Here is a 24000-nt window from a genome sequence, read left to right on the forward strand (position 1 = left end):
CCTCAAGGCCCTGCTTCTAGAGACATTTGAACTGTCCACTGCGGAGAGGGTGCGTCGCCTATTTGCCATGTCGGACTTGGGTGACGAGAGGCCTTCTGCGAGCATGGAGAGGATGCTAAACCTGCTCGGTACAGAAGACCCCATGATCCTCTTCACAGAGCTGTTCATGCGCACATTGCCAGCTCAAGTTAGGATGGCGCTGGCCAACACCGCCATCATGGAGCCCCGCGCCCTGGCCAGGGAGGCGGACCGGTTCGTCTTGGCCATGCCTCAACGGTCCCCCGACCTGCTCGCTCCCGCGGCCGCCCCGCCACCCGACCGTCGCAGGAGAGCGAAGGATGACGCCAGACCTTCTGGCCAGCAGGGTAACGCTGCGGGCCATTGTTTCTACCACGCCACTTTTGGCGCCAAGGCCAAACGGTGCCGCTCACCCTGCACCTTCGGACCGACGGGAAACGGCGGGGCCGGCGCTCAGTAGTGGCCCTGAGCGCTGGCGTCACCAACAGGCTGCTCTTCATACAAGACACCGCCTCTGGTCGCAGTTTCCTTTGTGACACAGGTGCCCAGTGGAGCATCATTCCGGCAGAGAGATCGGATATGGCGAAGGAGGAGCGTGGTCCGCAGTTGGCAGGCGCGGACGGCACACCTATCTGCTCTTACGGCACTAGGGCGGTGGACGTGTGCTTCGGAGGGCAATGTTTTTCGTGGGATTTTGTCATAGCGGCTGTCACATTTCCCCTCCTTGGTGCGGATTTTCTGTGCGCCCACAACCTGTTGGTGGACGTGGGGAACAGGCGCCTGGTCAACTCACAGACTTTCGCTTCATTCGCCTGTACGCAGGGGGAGGCGGTCTACAGCGGGTGGTCCAATACGCTCGCCGAAAGTGACCAGTACCTTCGGCTGCTCGCCGAATTCCCCGACCTTACCAAGCCCACCTTCTCCGCGCCCACGGTGAAACACGGAGTGGAGCACCACATCGAGACCGAGGGGCCTCCCCTCCACGCCAGGGCCAGGCGCCTCAACCCGGAGAAGCTGGCCATCGCCAGGGCGGAGTTTGCGCATATGGAGCAGGTGGGCATCGTTCGGCGCTCGAGCAGCCCCTGGGCGTCTCCCCTGCACATCGTCCCTAAGTCAGACGGCGGGTGGCGCCCATGTGGGGACTACCGCCGCCTCAACGACGCGTCCAAGCCTGACCGCTACCCGGTCCCACATGTCCAGGACTTTTCAGCGAACCTGGCAGGCAAACGCTTCTTCTCCAAAGTGGACCTGGTACGGGGGTACCATCAGGTGCCGGTGCACCCCGAGGACGTCCCTAAGACGGCCGTAATCACGCCATTTGGGCTCTTCGAGTTTCTGCGGATGCCGTTCGGCCTGAAGAACGCGGCGCAGACCTTCCAACGCCTCATGCACTCGGTGCTCCGGGACCTACCATTCCTCTTCGTCTACTTGGATGACATCCTCGTCGCGAGCACCACGGAGGAGGAGCACCTGTCCCACCTCCGGGCCCTTTTCACACGGCTCAGCCAACATGGGCTGATTGTCAATCCGGCGAAGTGTGAGTTCGGACGGATCGCCATCGACTTTCTCGGGCACCGGGTCTCCGCAGAGGGGGTGACCCCCCTCCCCTCGAAGGTAGAAGCTGTCGCTGCTTTCCCGCGCCCCAGCACAATCAGCGAGCTCAAGGGGTTCATCGGGATGGTAACCTTCTACTATCGCTTCCTCCACCACATCGCTCACATCCTGCGGCCTCTGTACGATGCCCAGAAGGGCAAGACTCTGAAGCAGCCGGTGGACTGGACGGCGGAGCGTGTCAAAGCCTTTCAGGACACCAAGGCGGCCCTGGCCCGCGCTGCCATGTTGGCCCACCCCTCGCCCTCGGCACCCACTGCTCTCACCACGGACGCCTCTGACTTTGCTGTGGGAGCGGTGTACGAACAGTGGGTTGGGGACGCCTGGCAGCCTCTTGCATTCTTCAGCCGCCAGCTGTCTCCCAGAGAGCAAAGGTACAGCACATTCGACAGGGAGCTCCTCGGGCTGTGGCTTGCTGTCAGACACTTCCGTTTTTTACTGGAGGGCCGCGAGTTTACGGCCTACGTGGACCACAAGCCACTCACGCACGCCATGTCCAAGGTGGCGGAGCCGTGGTCCGACCGCCAACAGCGCCAGCTCGCCTACATATCCGAGTTCACCACAGACATCCAGCACGTTGCTGGGAAGTCCAACCAGGTCGCGGATTGTCTCTCCAGGGCGGTGGTTGGTGCGGTCCAACTGGGTTTGGACTACGCGCGCATGGCTGCAGACCAGGCCGCCGACCCCGCCGTCCAGGCTCTCAAGTTGTCGGACACAGGACTGCGCCTAGAAGAGGTGGTTTTCGGTGACGCAGGGGCCACGCTCCTGTGCGACGTCTCCATGGGTCAGCCACGACCGGTGGTCCCCGCCAACTGGAGGCGCCCCGCCTTCGAGGCGATACACGGCTTGTCTCACCCTGGTAGGAAACCGTCCTCACGGCTGGTGTCAGAGAAATTCGTCTGGCATGGGCTCAAGAGGGATGTGAGGGCCTGGGTTGACACGTGCATCGCCTGCCAGCGCGCCAAGGTGCATCGACACGTCAAGGCCCCCCTGGAGCAGTTCTCTGTGCCTGAGCGGAGGTTCGATCATGTAAACGTGGACCTGGTAGGGCCGCTGCCCCCCTCGCACGGATACACCTATCTCTTTACCATGGTGGACAGGACGACTCGCTGGCCGGAGGCAGTTCCGCTCTCCTCAACGACAGCCCCCGACCTGGCCCGGGCGTTCATCGCGGTGTGGGTCTCCCGCTACGGCACCCCTGCTGATCTCTCCTCTGACCGTGGCTCACAGTTTACTTCAGAGCTGTGGGCAGCGGTGGCGGAGAATCTGGGGGTCAAGCTCCACCGCACAACCGCCTATCACCCGCAGGCGAACGGGCTCTGTGAGCGTTTCCATCGATCCATGAAGGCCGCCCTTCGAGCCAGCCTCACGGACAGCGACTGGCTTGACAAGCTGCCGTGGGTCATGCTGGGGCTCAGGACAGCGCCTAAGGAGGACCTCCAGTCGTCGTCCGCTGAGCTGGTGTTTGGACAGCCGCTGCGGGTCCCCGGTGACTTCATTCCCAAGTCAACGGAGCCCTGGTCCGCCGCCGCTCAGCGCGCCTCCCTGCTGGACAGCGCCAGGACCTTCGTCCCGGTCCCGACTACGCAGCATGGTGTCCCTACTTCGAGGGTGCCCCCGGAGCTGCACTCAGCGAGGTTCGTTTTCATTCGTCATGATGGCCACAGGACTCCACTACGTCCTCCTTATGACGGGCCTTTCCGTGTCATCGAGGCCGGAGCCACGAACTTCATGGTTGACATGGGGGGTAGGCCTGAGTGTGTGTCCGTTGATCGCCTCAAACCGGCCCACTTGGACCTTGAACTGCCCCTGGACTTGGCCCTGCCACCGCGCAGAGGCCGGCCTCCAGTCCTACCTCCCCTGCCGCGCCCTGGCCATTCCCCCCTCCGACCCCGACAACCCCCCGCAGCTCGCGAGCCCCCGGTCGTCGCTGCCCCCCGTCCTTCCCTGCAGGAGGACGTGATGGGCGATGTCACACCTCCTCCCGCACCTCCTGACTTTACCTACGATCGTAGGGGCCGGGCCATACGCCCTCCTCGCCGTGAGGATTTCCAATATTGAGGTGAACACTGGGGGGGCTGGTGTAGTGACTACATTATGGGTTCATGTTCTCCTCTTACTGTTGGTTGTGTAGTGGGAGGGAACCAGTTCTGGCACTAGGGGCAGAGGGGAGGATTATTAACGTTGCACCTTCCTGTTTAGATACACGAGTTTTGGTAACCATTTTCTGGTCCTGTACTGAGAGTACAAGTTGTTGTTTTGATTAAACAGTTATCATTACGTTGCCTACGTCTTTCCTTTTTCCTCCGGCACTACACCCCTCAATTAATATTCAATATATCACCTGTACACACGCTTGTCGACATGAACTGGACACACTGTCCATTCTAACGTTTTAAATTAGGCTCGCCTACTTCTTACATTACATTTTCTTTCGATTTGTTATTGAACACCTTAATGAACCCATACAGTTACATTCATGTCTTCGAATATGTATACTATTACTAATCTACATACAAAAGTACATAAGGCAGATCATTTCCGTTACATAATAATAATTACACTGAATAACATGTGATACATAACTGCGAGGCATTGTTCTAACACATCCCGGCAAAGGGGACTAAACTAACTGACAACGGATTAGCCTCCAGACCCATGTCTCAGAAGGCTGCGCACTGTCTCCGCCTGAGCCGGAGCCTTATGCGGTTCAGTGGTTGAGGGGATAGAAGGCTACACATGTTGTGCTATTTCTGTGTCAAATAAGTATGCTTCATTTGCATAGAACACGTGTTGTGAGAGAAATGTATCAGAGAATTATTTGAGACAAACATCCTTAACTCAAAAATAGGCTGCTGACACTCTGAGAGTGTGCTGTGTTTGATTTGGTGACATTTCAGATATTGTCTGTTATCCCTGAAATAGACAATGATCTTGAGAAACCACTATTGCATGTTTAAATGTTTAAGTTAACACGGCGAGTGACACTCATGCTTTTTTTTAGAGAGGAGTTCTTCTCAGGTGGCAATGACAAGTGTTAGTTAGTGACATTGCTGTTTTTGCACATTCTCATTTTCTGAGTAACTGAGTCTCTCATGTTGTCTTCCCTTGTTAGTCAGATGTCTGCTATTAGACCCATGCATACAACCTCCCCTACCCCTAACCATCTCCACTAACCCTGCCACCCCCCTCCCCCCCTGGACATGCATACAACCTCCCCTACCCCTAACCATCTCCCCTCCCCTGTGTTCCCCGTTCGTTAACTCTGTGTTCTATGTGCTCATGTTATCTGTTGCTTGTTGTTTTTGTGTTTTCTGTTTTTCCCATACTGCCTCCCTCCTATTATAAGAAGGTCTTGGTCAGAATTGTGGTCATCCCATTGTTATCGTCATCATGCCTCACTTCAGTTATCAGTCTTCATGAGTTCCACGGGGGTTTCTCTTACATATCGTTAGCCTCGTAGCATAATTGCCTAAGTCACGCTTCACTTGTGGTCAGCCGAGCCATCTTTGTATGTAGTGTCAAACATGCCTCTGTCAAAGAGATGACTTGGGCAGATAGTGATGTTGGAATGTAACAAGCATTCTGATAGGCTGATGTCATAGAACCCTCAGGCCCAGTGAATCAGCAGTGTTAGGAGAGGAGAGTTAGGCAGATATCTACATTTGGCCAAAATATGACTTTTATGCTATGAGGCTAACGATATATATGAATTGCTACAGCACATCCGAAAGGCAGTCGACACCTCAAGAGCCACATACCGGCGTAGACAGTACAACAGTGTATTCTGTGACCTGAGGGAAGAAACAATCAGAGAAATAGAGGAATATGACTTGCTTGTTTGACATCTGACGTATAATACGCTTGATTGCAGGTAAAATATATACATTCAAAAGACTTCTTAATCTCCCCCCAAATCACTATACACCCGTATTTCCTTATCAAGCCCATTCCATCCAGTCTCTCCAAGTCGCTTTTATTTATTCAAGGAAACTTGACCTGATTGGAAGAGTAAGCTAAGCTATTTTCGCCATGCAACATCCAGATTCCTGGGTCTGATTGGTCCTACATGTATTATCAGAGCAAGGGGGTTAACATGACCCAGTTTGAGAGAGGATAGAACTTTAGTGACAAGAAGAAGGGGATTGAGAGACAACGTATGGGTGTCGGGGGGTGAATAGCTGGTGGGATTCTCTCAGCAATGCGCTGGTATCCACCTGCCATCCACTCACTCCCTCCCTAGAGCTAGACATTGACCCAATACCCTCAGGACACCCCCACCCACACACACTCACTCCCTCCCTAGAGCTAGACATTGACCCAATACCCTCAGGACACCCCCACCCACACACACTCACTCCCTCCCTAGAGCTAGACATTGACCCAATACCCTCAGGATGTGTGTGTCACACTCCCTCCCTAGAGCTAGAGATTGACCCAATACCCTCAGGGTGTGTGTGTGTGTGTGTGTGTGTGTGTGTGTGTGTGTGTCCCACTCACTCCCTCCCTAGAGCTAGACATTGACCCAATACCCTTAGGACACCCCCCCCCCCCCCACACACACACACACACACATACATCCCTCCCTCCCTAGAGCTAGCCACGGGACCTCTCTCAGTATGAAAGGGACTAGCTAATTGAATAGCTTTAATTTATGATCATTATGACATCAGCAGATCCAATTTAGACCCCTTAGGGAAATTGAGTGGAAAGCACCTCCTCGGTGAAAGGTAGTGATTGTCCGCTCACAATCGAGGTGAAAATACCATTTGGAGTCATGATTCGAGTGTCGGGTGGTCTATGTTTCAGTGTGTAAGAGCAGCAGTGTCTGGCAGTTGGGCTGATATTTCTTTGTCCTGTTGATTTGATTTAGATTTGATTTTATTTAAGGATCCCCATTAGAAGCACACGGATGTACCTCTAGTCTTCCTGCGGTCCTGAACATACAAACTACAGACATACAGACATAATAAATGTACAATCTACACAAGATAAAAAGCTGAGCTGGACTCTCGCTGACCAATCCCCGGCTGACTCGGAGATTGAGTGGCTGTGCGTGGACGTTGCCGGTCTAAAAATCATCAACGTCTACAAACCTCCACCCTCGCGAATCACACCAGTGTGTCTACCAGTGTTCCCCCACCCCTGTATCTATGCTGGTGACTTCAATTGCCAGCATGAAGACTGGGGCTACCGCACCAACTCACCCGACGGAGAGAACCTGGCTGTCTGGGCAGCTAATAACAGCCTGGCCCTGTTGTACGACCCCAAGGGCGCAGCCAGCTTCCGCTCCGGTCGTTGGAACACTGGGACGAACCCTGACCTGGCATTCGCGAGTGCCAGCGCTGACAACCGGCTCCCCGATAGACGTGTGCTAGGAAAGTTCCCGAGGTCTCAACATCGACCCTCACTGATAACAACGGCCAAACTCGTTAACCTTGTTCCGAGTGAGCCAGTGAAACGGTGGAACTTCCGAAAGGCCGACTGGAAACGCTTCCGCCTCCTTACCAACAAATCCACAAGGCACCTCCCATCGCCTAACTCTAACAACGTGGATGAGGCGTACCGGGACTTCTGTGGCATGTTGGTGAAAGCGGCAAAAAAATCCATCCCACGCGGACGTCGCATTAGCTACAAACCGTGTTGGGATGAGGAGTGTGAGAAGCTCCACTGTGCTTTCCTCCAGGCCCCTGCAGGAGCTGAGTCGGACAGGCTCGCAACAGCCTTGCTGTCAAGACTCAGCCGTAAAAGACAGGAGCGCTGGGAGGAGGCCATTGACTCCATCGACTTCTCGCACTCCAGCCGTAAGGCATGGAGTATCATGAACAATCTCACTGGTAGGTCCAGACACTCCCCCCGTCACTGCCCCATCTCTGCAAATAAAATCGCATCACAATTTGTGAAAAGTGGGTCATACGAGGGCAAAGACCGCGAGTCGTCTCGACTTGTGGCAAAAGAAGTGTCAGACCTCTGGAGGGCCCCAACACCTAGCAGTGACTACATCTCCGGTGAATTCACCCCGGAGGAGTTCGCTGCTGCCCTCCAGCATCTAAAGCCAGGGAAAGCTCCGGGGCCTGATTCCATCTGCCCGGAGCTTATTCTCCATGCCGCACCCGCCTTGAAGTCCTGGCTGAGAGCGTTCCTCACTTCCTGTTTGCGCCAACTCAAGATCCCCAAAATCTGGCGAAGAGCCCTAGTTGTTGCGATCCCTAAACCGAATAAGCCTGAAGGGGACCCTAAGAGTTACCGTCCCATCTCTCTGTTATGCATCCCCTTCAAGATCCTCGAGCGTCTCATCTACGCCCGCATCGAACCAATTGTCGACCCGCTGCTCCCACGTGAGCAGGCCGGGTTCCGACGCGGGAGGTCGACCGTAGATCAAGTCACCCTTATGACTCAAGACATCGAGGATTGCTTTTCGGCAAAAAAGAAGGCCGGGGCCGTCTTTATAGACCTGACGGCTGCCTACGATACCGTATGGCATCGCGGCCTCTCCTGCAAGCTGCTCCGCCTGCTGCCGGACAGGCACATGGTCAGAATGATCATGGAGCTCATCCGTAACCGCAGCTTTACCCTCACCACCGGTCGCGGACAGCTAAGCAGGCTTCGACGCCTTAAGAACGGCGTCCCTCAGGGATCGGTCCTGGCCCCCCTCCTCTATAATATCTATACCTATGACCTGCCCAACACACTCTCGCGGAAGTACGCCTACGCAGACGACCTCGCAGTGGTGTACTCTGCTGGAAATTGGCAGTCTGTGGAGGGGATTCTGAGCCAGGACATGCAGACACTAGTGGCATACTTCCGGAAATGGAGATTGAAGCTTAGCGAGGCAAAGACGGTGTCGGCTGCCTTCCACCTTAACAACAGGGAGGCTAAACGTGAGCTTAGAGTACACCTAGATGGAACTCCCCTGCCATGTTCCGCTGAGCCAATCTATCTCGGCGTGACATTGGACAGGACGCTCACGTTTCGCCGACACCTCGAGTCACTGCGCAAGAAGTTAACAGCTCGTGTGGCGTTGATGAGGCGACTGGTTGGCTCGGGCTGGGGCGCCGGCGCAAGGACCTTGCGCACGGCAGCCCTAGCCCTCGTTTATTCAACTAGTGAATACTGCGCCCCAGTATGGTGTCGCAGTGCCCACACCCGCCTCATCGACTCGCCTATAAACGAAGCCTTGCGCATTGTGACAGGATGCCTGCGTCCTACCCCCGTGGACAACCTTCCCATCCTAGCAGGCATCCAGCCCGCAGGCCTCCGCCGCATGGGAGCCACAGCACGTCTCGCCTGCCGGGCCGCGGAGCTTAATAACCATCTGCTCCATGATAGGCTCACTATAACAGCGGAGCCCTCCCGGCGTCTCAAGTCGAGACACCCATTTGTGCCTGCCGCACAGGATCTCAGGCAGCAATGCAGAGATCTCAACATCAGTGCGGCAGGATGGGCGGATTATATGTGGCGCGCGGAGTGGGAGGCTAACACCTCCAAACTCCGCGACCACATCCCAGTCGCCGGCGCTGAGCCCCTCGGGATGGACTTGCCAAGGCTATCCTGGGTGAGGCTCAATCGTCTCCGGACCGGCGTCGGGCGTTTCCGCTCATCAATGCACAGATGGGGCTTGGCCCCAAATGCGTCGTGCGAGTGTGGCGCAGAGGACCAAACCGCAGACCATATTATCCTGGATTGCCCGGTGTACCACCCACCCAACGGGATGCATGGTCTGTCGGTATTAGATGACGAGACGATGACGTGGCTTCTGGAGGGGTGTCCAGAAATATAGCCCGGGTGAGCCCCTCAACCAGGTCTCGGGGTGGTAAAAGGGTAGCCCCTCGGCCCCGAGCCTGGTGGAGTGGAGAGGAAAAACAACTACCCATACGCCGAAGAAGAAGATAAAAAGTCAAGTTAAGTGTCTCTAGTAAAAACATAGAGTACCAGACTATAACTGACAATCGACATACCGATTGTGAGCAACACCGACATGTGGAATAATCAGGTACAATCAGTTGTACAACAGTACAACTAAGCTCACAAGACGAAGAGAAACATGTAATATAATTAAGCAATATCACACGAGAGGGAGTGCTGTTATACTGAATATCACAGAGAGGGAGTGCTGTTATACTGAATATCACACGAGAGGGAGTGCTGTTATACTGAATATCACACGAGAGGGAGTGCTGTTATACTGAATATCAGCACGGCGATTCAGTATAACAGCACTCTCTTCGTCTTGTGAGCTTAGTTGTACAACAGTTCTACAGCGCAATTTATTGGTTAACAGTAATAAATGACAACAGATTATGATTTGTTTCTTTATTTAATCATTTATTTTGGCTCCGTCAACAAAAAATTGTTCCGCAACTGGACTGTTGCCTAGTAACCTGAACACAAACATCTGCAGGCTAGCCACTTTGGATTAACGGTCATTTCGGAGTGATACATATACGTAGTTAAAAGTCCCAGTGCTGTTATACTGTATATCAGCACTCATGGAATGCCTCTTGTCCAATCAAATTACTTGGTCGGAACTAACTGTTGTATAATAAAGTATGTTGCTAAACAGCTAGACAAAAGAAAGAGTTAGAACTGGAATATTTAAAATACCAGTCATGAGTCATACAGAAATCCCTTACCCAAAGCCTTTCTTCAGTAGGGGAGGAGAGACACAAAGCTGCACCCAGATGTGTGATGTAGACCCAGATGTGGATCAGCTGAAGGGGAAACATTTGTAGTCCAGGGGGGAAAAGATTGTTTCATGGAACTGCTTAACATAATTCTGAAATATGTGTGTGTGTGCATGCGTGCGCATGTGTGTGTGTCTCTGTGTCTGTCCCTGTCTCTGTCTCTGTGTCTGTGTCTCTGTGTGTGTGTGTGTGTGTGTGTGTGTCTGTGTCTCTGCCTCTGTCTCTGTCTATGTCTCTGTCTCTGTCTCTCTCTGTCTCTGTGTGTGTCTCTGTGTGTGTCTCTCTGTGTGTGTGTGTGTGTCTCCGTCTCCGTGTGTGTGTGTGTGTGTATGTCTGTGTGTGTGTGTGTGTCTCCGTCTCCGTGTCTCTGTGTGTGTCTCTGTGTGTGTCTCCGTGTGTATGTCTCTCTGTGTGTGTGTGTGTATGTCTCTGTGTATGTCTCTGTGTTTGTCTCTGTGTGTGTCTCCGTGTGTATGTCTCTGTGTGTGTGTGTGTGTGTGTGTATGTCTCTGTGTGTGTGTGTGTGTATGTCTCTGTGTGTGTGTGTGTGTGTGTCTCCGTCTCTGTGTGTGTGTGTGTGTGTGTGTGTCTCTGTGTGTGTGTGTGTGTGTGTGTGTGTGTCTCTGTGTCTAGTGTCCCTGCAGGGGCAGCACCAGCGGCGGCTGTATAAGGACCTGATGAGGAACTACAACCCCCTGGAGCGGCCCGTGTTCAACGACTCTCACTCCCTCAGCGTCAAGTTCAGCTTCAGCCTCATGCAGATCATGGACGTGGTGAGTCTGACGGACCATCTGCCATCTGGCAACATACACACACACACACACACGGACACGCACGGACACGCACGCACACACACGGACACACACGCATGCAAGGACGCACGCATGCACAGACACGCTCACTCACAGACACGCACGCACGCAAGGACGCACGCACGCACAGACACACACGCACGCACACACGCACACACACACATGGACACATGCACATGGACACACACGCACACGGACACGCACGCACACACACACAGACACACACTCACGCACAGACACGCACGCACGCAAGGACCCACGCATGCACAGACACACACACACACGCATGCACACACACGCACGCACGCACAGACGCACGCACACACACAGAGACACACACACACACACACGCACGCACGCACAGGCGCACGCACGCATACACACGCGCACGCACACACACACAGACAAGAAACTGTCAACATCTGTGACGGAGAGGCTTATATCAGATCTTCCCTACCGAAGTGTGAGAGAGCTGATGTCAAACACACACACGTGTGTCAGAGCTGTCACACACACACACACACACACACACACACACAGACGCACAGTGTGAGAGGGAGCTGTGTGAACCCTATTAACATGCCCCCCGGGGTGTCAGTTGTTTCCTGCTCACTGCGCCCCCCCACATGGCTTCTGGCTGACTACCCTGTGTGTCTTGATTCACGGCCCCCTGCCAGGGCACTAGCAGTGGGGGGGGCGGGGCAGGCCTGGAACTACAGATCTAATCTCCGGCGTCACACTCGGCATCTGACACGCACATTACTCCGTGGGATCGCAGCATCACCACAATGAGGCAGAGGCGGATAAAAACATCCTGGCTGCTGCATACAGGATGAGACGTTATGGCGGAGCTGTCAGAGGAGGGGAAAGGCTCACGCTGAGTTCATCTGTGTGTCGCACAGTACAGTGTAGTAGATTGGGTCGTTACAATACCTCGTTACGTGTTCCTGCGGCTCCTCGAACCCAGTACTCTGTCGTGTCGTACACACTTGACTCCATCGCTCCGTCTGCTCGGAGATACTACTTTGCGCCTACAGTATCTCTGCCTCCATGACTTAAGCCTTGCTGTATTTTTTAAATAATGCATGTAAAGCACTTTGAATTGCCCCTGTTGTATGAAATGTGCTATACAAATAAAGTTGCCTTGCCTTGCCTTGCCTTGCCTTGCCTGGTACACACATAAAGATAATCTGGCCGATTTTGGCCCGATTTCCCCCTATATTCCCCCCTTTATTCTTTGTGTCTTGTTGTTCACGGGAACTGTTTCCTCTCCCAGCTGTTAGTGGGTTTTGTGTTTGAGGTGGACCTCAGCTGTCTCTCCCTGTGATAGATCAAAGTCTGACTCACACAGTCTGTCCTCTGCTGGACGGGGGTGAGACATAGCGGGGCGAGACATAGTGTCAGAGTCTGGTGAAAGCTCCGTGGCGGCTGTGTCCGTTATTCACGGTCCTACAGTCAATCACATCCCCCTGTGTCACCTGTGTCATGTTTTGGCTGCAGTGTTTGGTCAATAAACAGGAAACAAATCCCCCAGATCTACTGGTGCCACTTTAGCTATGCTACATTACCCCAGTCCTACACTCACAGACCAGCTAGCTAGCTATCCCCTAGTTAAAACTGTCATAGGCTTCTAAAATGAACTGACTTATATACCGGTAGCGCCTTATTCCAATGTTATCCCATTTACAATGGCCTCTCATTCACCCATTCACACACCCATTCACACACCAATGGCAGCAAGCTACCATGCAAGGCACCGGCCGGCCCGCTCATTGGGAGCAATTTGGGGTTCAGTGTCTTGTCCAAGGGACACTTCGACATGTGGCCAGCCGGGGCTCGAACCGCCGATCTGCCAACCTTGCGATCATTAGACTCCAGCTCTACCTCCTGCGCCACAGACACCCCTATCTTACCTCAGGTCTGTTTACCGCTATACGCCATCAGACCGTTGTTTCTGAGCAGTAAGATTATTCTTTTAATAGAAATGTACTTGGCTGGTGTTGTGATGCAGTGTTGTTTGCGACCGGCACGTGAACAGATTTTAAAAGGCTGGACATTCATCAATCTGACGTTATTCATTACTCATATTCATTCTCCCTTTATTGGAAAGCGGCCGTGGTCAAGACAAATTACAAGGCAAAAAACTCCTGTTTTAAGTCAGCCCAGAGATAGACTTTTATTAACTGCAGCAGGTGAACCAACAAATTAGATGCAGATACTGTATATGCAGATGGACAAAAGTATGTTTTTGGACAAAAGTATTGGTACACCCGGACATCATTATGTGCGTGTTGAACTTCTCATTCCAAAACCACGGGCATTAATATGGACTTGGTCCCACCTTTGCTGCTATAACAGCTTCCACTCTTCTGGGTAGACTTTCTACTAGATTTTAGAATATGGTTGCGGGGATTTGCTCCCATTCAGCCACAAGAGCATTAATGAAGTCGGGTACTGATGTTGGGCGAGAAGGACTGGCTCGCAGTCGGCGTTTCATCCCAAAGGTGTTGGATGGGGTTGAGGTCAGAGCTCTGTGTGCAGGCCAGTCAAGTTCTCCCAGACCAAACTCGGCAAACCATGTCATTATGGACCCCCTGTATGGGGGTGTTGTCATGCTGAAACAGGAAAGGGCCTTCCCCGAACTGTTGCCACAAAGTTGCAAGCATACCATTCTCTAGAATCTCATTGTATGGTGTAGCATTAAGATTTCCCTTCACTGGAACTAAGGGGCCTAGCCCAAACCATGAAAACAGGCCCAGACCATAATTATGTCCAGATACTTTTGTCCATATAGTGTATCTGCATATGCGGGTGACAGGCACTGATTGTTGTTGTGTTTGTTTACAGGATGAGAAGAACCAGGTCCTGACGACCAACATCTGGCTGCAGCTGGTGAGCTCTTTCATCTCTTGAACAGTCAGGATTCTCCAGGGTTCCCCCGGGTCCTTGAAATCCTTGAATGTTTGTGAATTTGAGAAAAATAAATCAAGGTCTTAAAAGTTTTAGAAAATCGACATGGGTCATTGAAAGTGCTTGAATTCCCCTCTCTCTCTCTCTCTCTCTCTCTCTCTCTCTCTCTCTCTCTCTCTCTCTCTCTCTCTCTCTCTCTCTCTCTCTCTCTCTCTCTCTCTCTCTCTCTCTCTCTAAAAAAGGATTAAAAGAAATAATAATAATAAAAAGGGGGAATTCAAAATATATTTATTTTTGAAAGTCACTGTCTCAAACTATGCCATGTTGGGCCCTTGCATTTGAGGGAATTGAGTCTTGAAAGTCCTTGAAAGGTGGTTGAATTTGATGTTTCAGAGGGTGTGAGAACCCTGATTCTCATTCAAACAGAACACTAAGAAAATTAAAATGTGCTATCAGGGACCATTACAGATGGATCTAAATGGGCAGGCTAAGCCAAAGGAACGCCGTCTAGATGGAGTAAAAAATTGAAGGTCGTAGCCAAAGGATCTAGTCCTTTTTTCGACTTGGCTCTCAAATTGTCTAAAATGAATTGGCTTTTTCTATTGCTGAGTTTGACTTACATACATTACTGTCAGAGGGATGACTCTAACTTCATTGTGGAGAAGAAGGACCACTATTGACTCTTGCTACCACACATATTGCATTTCCATTCTCGTCCCTCCATCTGGAGTTAAAAGGCTTTGTCTAGCTTGTCTCTGTCGATACGGTGTGCTAGCTTCTCTGAATACCTGTGTCTGCCCTTTTCTAGTACTCACCTATAGTAATAACCTTCCCCTTTGTGTCAGGGTTTGTTGAAAGGTGTTGACCCAGGTGAGGTGCAGAATAATGAGCAGGTGATGGCCAGCAAATGCTAAATAAACGTTCTCTTTACTGAGAAGATTATAGGAAGGCAGATATACAAAACATGGACTTGTCACGAAAATACAAAGGGAGAAACTCAGTCTTCAAAATAGGCTGACCAAAGGATAGGGTACAGACTAAACTAGACAGTAAACCAACAGGGAGGACACCTCTCAAACACCTGTGTGATACTACTATGAACTGGTGACGTGTAACGACTCACGTCAAGACCTTCCGGGAGAGATTGCTCAGCAAATGAATGCAGGAAGTGTGGATGTACTGTAAACACAAGGTGCCAAACAACCACAGGTGCAACACGTATCGTATTATATGGTAAATTATTCCCCTCAATCTTTTGTGCAGACTCTAGGCTGTTTCCGAAAACCCCAGTTAAAGCCAGTGTCAATGCCAAAGCTCAAACAGAATGTATGTTTTTTTTTTAAGGAGGGGGGGACTCTTAAAGCTGTTTAATTTCACACTGCTGCCCAAATTTAATTAGGTTCAAACAATGTGAAACCCCAGAATTCCCACGCTCTTTAAACAAGTTTTGTTTCCAAAAAGTGGGGAGATACTAATTCGCTCTAATCTGTTACACTCACACTGGTCCTCAGCGAACATCCCCCCCAGGCTCAGCCATACATGTTTCCAATCATCTCCTGTTGTCTCTAAATTGCTCGGAGTCCGACGTATAGTCTTTTGGCTTAATTGAGTTTGGAGCACATGCTTTCACAAATCGCCCACATCTCTCAGTCGTGATCTTAGAATGATAAGGTTCTATCTCCGTTTAGGGTAGTTCAGAGATATTGACTGTCAACGTTTTTACATTCCGTTATGTTTTGTGAGATGGAACCTTTGTATTTTATGAATTACTAACTCAAAAATGTCAACATTTTAAAAATGTAAAAAACTAAATTTTGACCAAAATGGAACCTTATAATTCTAACGTCACGATCTCTCAATGTTGTTTTTTGAGAGAGGGGATCTGCTCAGCGATTCGGATGGTGTTTATGAAGTGTTTATTTTTCAGGGGAGACATATCTACGCCCGGGGCTGTGTGTATCTTTCCAAATGTCATCATCTTTTACTGCGGCTCTTTAAAGGTTTCATGCAGGCTGACTGAGGCGCTGATTTGACTAGCTGGAGAAATAAGACAAATGAAAGAACATAAATAGCCCACATGAGGGAAATATCATCCCCAGCAGATGTCTCTCCTCTTAGGTAATTTACAGAGAATATTTAATACGCACCACTTCTGACCATGAGACGTACTTGTGTGTGGGAGTTGAGGCTTAAGGAGAGATTCTTCTCTTAAAGGTACGAGCTTAGATTCTTTACTGTTAGTATTCACTTTTGTTGACCCCTGTGAGTAAAATTTCGATCAAACTACTACTCGATCACATTTCAGGAACCTCCTTTCATGACTTGTCCTAGATATGTGCGTCCTACCACCCAGTATCCTTACATTTTCTAAATCACATCAGGATAAGCTAGTATGAAGCAGTGGTGTAGTCTACGTGATACGCAGGACTACGCCGTATACCCACTAGGAAAGGCCAAGGATTTGCGTATACCCACTAGAAAATGCGCGAGGATACGTAACGGCGTTTTGTGACAGAACTTTCACTTTCATTCATAAAATTCACCCCGTAGACCTGTGTTACGAAGCACTTACTTCGAACTTTCTGACATGTTTGTTATCACATAACCAGTCGTTCAGAATGCTAGTCTCAGTATTTCCCCTACAGAGCCTTGGGGTGGGCGGGCCGCGAATTTGCGAAACCTAGGATGGTAGGGGGAGGCAGGGCAATACCGCTACCTGATTGGTTGGCGAAGCACTCCCTCATTTCGCCAGCCAGCTGGACTGAAAAAATCAGGTGTAGTGCTGAGGCACAAATATGTACATTTCAAGCCTGCAAACTGCGACACTTTAAATAAATGTGCAATAACACTATTGTGCAATATGACAACCCTAGTCGTCTATCTGTACAGTATAGTATAGTGGATAGTGTACATAGCCTTTATTTATGTAAACCAGCTCCTTCCCTTCTTGTGATTTTTTTAAAAGTGTTTTTTCCCCTTTCCTAACACCAGGGGAGCCACCCCTCCTAAATTTCGTTGTTTGGTACCTGTACTGTAGCAATGACAATAAAGACGATTCATTCATTCATTCATTAATTCATTAATTCATTCATTCATTCAAGTGTCTGATTATAGTTTCATGGTGTGAATAATAGTGTCAAAGAACTAGCAAGCTAGCTAGCTAGCTCAGAGGTGATTAGATGAGCTAGTCTGCTGCACACATGCCAGCTAAAGAGCTAACTGGAGGCACTTTATTATTTTACTTAAAGTAGATATACAATCTTTCTTATTCTGCTAGAATTGGGCTTTATGGTAATACCATAATGGCATATTTACAGTACATGGACAGTGGATTGAAGCATTGGAACAAACCCTCACTCATTGGAAATGTCTGTTTTTTGTAGTTGGACATACGATTTTCTTACAGGTGAGAGAGTAATTAAAGACAGTATCTGACTCTATTGCCCACAGCAACCCAATATTCAATTAGAATGATGTTATGATTTTATATGTATTCAATGTATACCTCTTATTAAATTATAAATACTCTGGTTGTTATATTTGCCTTTTGGGTGACAGCAAAAGAGGGAGAGAGGAGGATAGAGAGGGAGAGAAGGAGAGAGAGCAGGATGGTGTCGGCACACCAGAGAGAGAGAGAGCAAGAACCAGGTGAGAAAGTGGACATGTAGTCAAGACCACGTAAGTAGCCTTGAGAACCGATGGTTCTCGAGCCTAACGGCCCTTAGGGGGCAGGAGCCTATCTCCTGTTTCTGTAGCGTGAGGCAGCTTGATGTACAAGTACAGTCCATGCCACCCCCCCCCCCCAAGGCAGCAAACACTGGTGTAGATGCATACTGTATGCATAAGTGAGTGTGGTGGTGCGTATGGGGTGTCGCTACGGGACAGGTGTCGCTCTGACTGGGAGGGCAAAATCACAGTATACCCACTAGAAAAAACTAGACTACACCACTGGTATGAAGCTATTTTGCAGTTTATCTGTGTAGGAAGCAGACTAATTTACAAGCGGCCAACTAGTGGTCGTTGTGTGTAAATAGCAGCTTCGCATTGTAAAGAGGCGGCTCTTTTAGTAGTAAAAAGGGCACGGCTGTTCTAGTGTTAACTCACAATGCCTCTCTACCCAAAGCCAGTCGTCTAGAGGAATACAGTGTGTCCTCTGGCAGAGGATAAGCAGAGAATATTTAAAGGACCCTTTCTCTGTGTAATCTGATTGAGACCACTCTTGCCTCACAGAAAGTAAATTAAGCTTGCCTGCCCAGTGCCAGAGGATGGTTATGAGACTGAGGACCATGCCAGAAAAGTACCCAGTCAGCAGAGAAACCACGGCCCAGATCTGTGGTCTACCGGCATCCCAATGTGGCCCCAGTACAACCTATAGGGGGAAATTATTAAATGTACACTTATTATTATTAAGTGTACACTTATGAATGAATGAATGGTCTTTATTGTCATTGATATAGTACAGGTACCAAACAACGAAATTTGGGAGCTGACCAGGTCAGCCAGGTTATGCGGACAGGAAATGCCTGTGATTGGCTTGAACCTTACCCGAGGGCGTGACTGTTACCTGTGTATAAAAATCCATGTTTTCCCCTCTCTCTTTACGTTTCTGAGAAGGCTTTGACTTTGTCTGTCGTGCTGTAAACTGTTCTCCTTTTGCAAAAGATAATTTAATACCTTTTCTACAACAATTTGAAGAAACCAGGCTACCTTTTTTCTATTTTCTATTTAGATACTTAAATATTTCCCTAACAAACCTTGTTACCTGGGCCAGAAAGGCCTAGTCCAGGTCATGTTGCTTAAGGCTTAAACATATCTGGCCCATTTCTGTGCCATAATTCCATCCAACATCCACATGTTGGCTAAGATTGGGCATTTCCACCTTGGCCACATCAACATTCTAACCCAGCGAACATCAACATTCTAACCCAGGGAACATCAACATTCTAACCCAGATAACATCAACATTCTAACCCAGATAACATCAACATTCTAACCCAGGGAACATCAACATTCTAACCCAGATAACATCAACATTCTAACCCAGATAACATCAACATTCTAACCCAGATAACATCAACATTCTAACCCAGGGAACATCAACATTCTAACCCAGGGAACATCAACATTCTAACCCAGATAACATCAACATTCTAACCCAGATAACATCAACATTCTAACCCAGATAACATCAACATTCTAACCCAGGGAACATCAACATTCTAACCCAGATAACATCAACATTCTAACCCAGGGAACATCAACATTCTAACCCAGGGAACATCAACATTCTAACCCAGATAACATCAACATTCTAACCCAGATAACATCAACATTCTAACCCAGATAACATCAACATTCTAACCCAGGGAACATCAACATTCTAACCCAGGGAACATCAACATTCTAACCCAGGGAACATCAACATTCTAACCCAGATAACATCAACATTCTAACCCAGGGAACATCAACATTCTAACCCAGATAACATCAACATTCTAGCCCAGAATGAGTAACCAGTCGAATTAGTATCGTTTTTATCTTGCTTTGAGCCTGGTACGGGGAAATGTTTTTTTGCAAGCAACCATTGTTGCCCGGGTTGTGCTTACATTTTCCACCATAGATCCAGTGTATCTTTTCTTTTTCTTTTTCTTTTTCTTGGTCTATGGTGAGCATTCTTCGGACATCCACTGTAGAAGTCTTCCTTGGCCTATCAGCCCGTTTGCGAAAAGGTCACCAGTGGTTTTTTCCTCTTTCTGATGATGTTCCCAACTGTTGATTCTGGCACATTTAAACCAACAGTGGCCCCGTCACTACAGGAAGGAATCAGGGCCAATTATCACATTCCAGGGCTGGCCCTGGAGTTAAAGGCCAAGGCGCTATTGAGAGAGGGGTTGTGGGGTTGTGGTGTGCTGCTTGGGAAATTAACTCAATTTGGAGAGGAAGAGGGCAGCTTTATGGGCCTGTCTTCCTTCAGGGCATTCAGTAGAGTTACGAGGGCTGAACACCAAAGTCTGATATCTAACCTGTCTTGGTACCACCGAGTGAAAAGATGTCTGCTATGGCTCTGCCTCTCTATGTAGGACTATGATAGGACAATTATATTAGGACGGCTGTATTAGATTACATTAGATTAGATTAGATTCAACTTTGTTGTCATTGCAGAGTATGAATACCAGACAACGAAATGCAGTTTTAGCATGAGCATCTAACCAGAAGTGCAATTAGTGATATAGTGCAAAACATGATATTGTAGACAAAATAGGATATGTACAGTTGTGGTTTCAGTTTCATTTATTGCTTTGTTATTGGTGTGCCCTAACTGAAACGCAAATGCAGTATATGCACCGTATCCGAATGCTCACTAAATAAGTATTTAGTCTTGGAAGATGTACGTTGACATAGATCTGTGTCTGTGTGTCTCTCCCTCAGTACTGGACTGACTACTACCTTCAGTGGAACAACACTGACTACCCCGGAGTGACCAACGTGAGGTTCCCCGACAACCAGATATGGAGGCCTGACATCCTGCTCTACAACAGGTACGCCAGGACACGGGGTCATCCCTATGTTCCCACAACCCAATGGTCCCACGTTTCTAATATTTCATAGGTGGGCTAGGGATAGGGTTAGGGTCAGGACTAGGGTTAGGGTTGGGGTTAGGGTCAGTGTTAGGGTTAGGACTAGGGTTAGGGTTAGGGTTAAGTTCAGTGTTAGGGTTAGGACTAGGGTTAGGGTTAGGGTCAGTGTTAGGGTTAGGGTTAGGGTTAGGGTCAGTGTTATGGTTAGGGTCAGTATTAGGGTTAGGGTTAGGGTCAGGGTTAGGGCTAGGGTTAGGGTTAGGATTAGTTAGATTACTTAGAAATGTGGGAACATCGACACGCTCTCCAGGAAACGGTCATAACGGTTAGAAGAGCGAAATGTCAAAATAGTTTTTTCATTTAGATTTATTTTTGTACTGCAATTCACTCAACACACTTAACTTAAAGTGGTATGTCTAATATCGTTAACCCCCCTCTATCAAATGGGTAAAAAATGCCTTCCTTTTTTCCTGTGATGATTTATTTTTCCTCATTTAAAACCGTCAACATGATAGAGCCTTTCATAGCTGTCTTAGATAAGCTAGCTGTCTCCCAGGCTAGACAGGATATGCCTCTCTCTCTCTGTGTGTGAGTAATCGTAGTTGAGAACAATAGCTCATTAAGCATGCCAGCTCCTCAGGAGCAGGAGGTTGATTAGCATTTAGAAAAGGAGGGCAGATCACAGGCTGAGTTCCAGAAACCTGTCAGATGCGCTGGCCTCCGTATGTTTAACGAGCGGGGAGGTGATCGTGTCGGAGTCGAGAGCGTTAGCTCTTGTCTGGGTGAAATATAGGTTTTATTTACTCAACTTTTTTTGGGGACTGTATTAGTGTATTTCCCTAGTGTACGTCTTAATATGTTCTTACTTACTGTTGTTCTTGCCTATTAAACATGCTAGCGTTCACAGATCAGTTACAGACAACACATTTGGTAAATGGTAAATGGACTGCACTTATATAGCGCCTTTATCCAAAGCGCTTTACAACGGCCTCTCATTCACCCATTCACACACACATTCACACACCAATGGCGGCCAAGCTACCATGCAAGGCGCCGGCCGGCCCGCTCACTGGGAGCAATTTGGGGTTCAGTGTCTTGCCCAAGGACACTCGACATTCGGCCAGCCGGGGTTTGAACCGCCGATCTGCCAACCTTGCGATCATTAGACGGCGGCTCTACCTCCTGCGGCACAGTCGCCCCCTAAACATTTGTTTTAGAGGAAAGTAGAGGTCAAGTCATAGAGCTAATACCCTTTTACGAAGCAATGTTATCATCTGTATTTCTGTTGTTATTACTGTGTCCTGCTGTGTTCGCAGTAGAAGAAGAAGATAGATTTATTTGGGCAAGAGGCCCAGACTGATAAATGATCTGTGTGTGTGTGTGTGTGTGTGTGTGTTTGTGTGTGTGTGTGTGTGTGTGTGTGTGTGTGAGTGTGTGGGTGCGTGCATTTGTGCATGTTAATTGTCATAACTTTGGGTTCGGTGAGGCAGCTGAGCCGGGTGAATCTGCATGCACTTAGTAAGACTCCGCTGCTCATTCACATCCTGATGTAACCTCTTCACTGACAGTTTGGGTGTATTTGTGAGCATGTGTGTTTTAGTGGGAGAGAGTGAGAGAGAGCGCCTTGGAGAGAGGGAGAGAGGTGTGTGTGTCTGTGTCTGTGTCTGTGTCTGCGTCTGTGTCTGCGTCTGCGTCTGTGTTTGTGTCTGTGTGTCTGTGTCTGTGTCTGTGTCTGTGTCTGTGTCTGCGTCTGCGTCTGCGTCTGCGTCTGTCTGTGTGTGTGTGTGTGTGTGTGTGTGTGTGTCTGTGTCTGTGTCTGAGTCTGAGTCTGAGTCTGAGTCTGAGTCTGAGTCTGAGTCTGAGTCTGAGTCTGAGTCTGAGTCGGTGTCGGTGTCGGTGTCGGTGTCGGTGTCGGTGTCGGTGTCGGTGTCGGTGTCGGTGTCGGTGTCGGTGTCTGTGTCTGTGTCTGTGTCTGTGTCTGTGTCTGTGTCTGTGTCTGTGTCTGTGTCTGTGTCTGTGTCTGTGTCTGTGTCTGTGTCTGTGTCTGTGTCTGTGTCTGTGTCGGTGTCTGTGTCTGTGTCGGTGTCGGTGTCTGTGTCGGTGTCGGTGTCTGTGTCTGTGTCTGTGTCTGTGTCTGTGTCTGTGTCTGTGTCTGTGTCTGTGTCTGTGTCTGTGTCTGTGTCTGTGTCTGTGTCTGTGTCTGTGTCTGTGTCTGTGTCTGTGTCTGTGTCTGTGTCGGTGTCGGTGTCTGTGTCTGTGTCTGTGTCTGTGTCTGTGTCTGTGTCTGTGTCTGTGTCTGTGTCTGTGTCTGTGTCTGTGTCGGTGTCGGTGTCGGTGCCGGTGCCGGTGCCGGTGCCGGTGCCGGTGCCGGTGCCGGTGTCGGTGTCGGTGTCTGTGTCTGTGTCTGTGTCTGTGTCTGTGTCTGTGTCTGTGTCTGTGTCTGTGTCTGTGTCTGTGTCTGTGTCTGTGTCTGTGTCTGTGTCTGTGTCTGTGTCTGTGTCGGTGTCGGTGTCGGTGTCGGTGTCGGTGTCGGTGTCGGTGTCGGTGTCGGTGTCGGTGTCGGTGTCTGTGTCTGTGTCTGTGTCTGTGTCTGTGTCTGTGTCTGTGTCTGTGTCTGTGTCTGTGTCTGTGTCTGTGTCTGTGTCTGTGTCTGTGTCTGTGTCTGTGTCTGTGTCTGTGTCTGTGTCTGTGTCTGTGTCTGTGTCTGTGTCTGAGTCTGAGTCTGAGTCTGAGTCTGAGTGGGTGTGGGTGTGGGCGGCATGTGTGTACATTTGCGCGCGTGCTGTTTGTTTTGCGCTCCGCTGAGCATGTGTGATTTACCCAGCTCTCGCCCCAGCGGTGGCGGCCCAGATCGCTGACGCTGCCAGAGCGTTTTACCGTCTCGCTGTCTCGCTAACGCTACAAGGTTAGATGTTATGTGCAGATAAAAGCTCTAACTGCTAATCTGTTTCTGTCCGCTGCAGCGCCGACGAGAGGTTCGACGCCACGTTCCACACCAACGTCCTGGTCAACTCCACCGGCTACTGCCAGTATCTGCCCCCAGGTAAAACCCTACTCCCCCCCCCCCCATCTGTTTAACACTAGAACAGCCATGGGTGTGGTCATTTAACACTAGAACAGCCATGGGTGGGGTCATTTAACACTAGAACAGCCATGGGTGGGGTCATTTAACACTAGAACATTCATGGGTGGGGTCATTTAACACTAGAACAGCCATGGGTGGGGTCATTAACACTAGAACAGCCATGGGTGGGGTCATTTAACACGAGAACAGCCATGGGTGGGGTCATTTAACACTAGAACAGCCATGGGTGGGGTCATTTAACACTAGAACAGCCATGGGTGGGGTCATTTAACACTAGAACAGCCATGGGTGGGGTGATTTAA

The 24000-nt window shown here is 49.7% G+C and overlaps 1 protein-coding gene across 1 annotated transcript in view; it reads left to right on the forward strand.

Annotated features, from left to right (window-relative positions):
• Window positions 1-24000, forward strand: part of LOC308165046 (neuronal acetylcholine receptor subunit alpha-7) — a gene marked incomplete at both ends in the record, with an annotated part of 45949 nt that overhangs the window by 1016 nt on the left and 20933 nt on the right. The window contains 5 exons of the mRNA XM_080539147.1: window positions 6762-7216; window positions 10940-11086; window positions 13973-14017; window positions 20465-20574; window positions 23577-23656. Coding sequence (XP_080395273.1) covers window positions 6762-7216; window positions 10940-11086; window positions 13973-14017; window positions 20465-20574; window positions 23577-23656 — 837 coding nt within the window. The remainder of the gene's footprint in view (window positions 1-6761; window positions 7217-10939; window positions 11087-13972; window positions 14018-20464; window positions 20575-23576; window positions 23657-24000) is intronic.

The sequence above is a fragment of the Nansenia antarctica genome, assembly GCF_963989245.1.
Source record: "Nansenia antarctica genome assembly, chromosome: 9".
Classification (NCBI taxonomy): Eukaryota; Metazoa; Chordata; class Actinopteri; order Argentiniformes; family Microstomatidae; genus Nansenia; species Nansenia antarctica.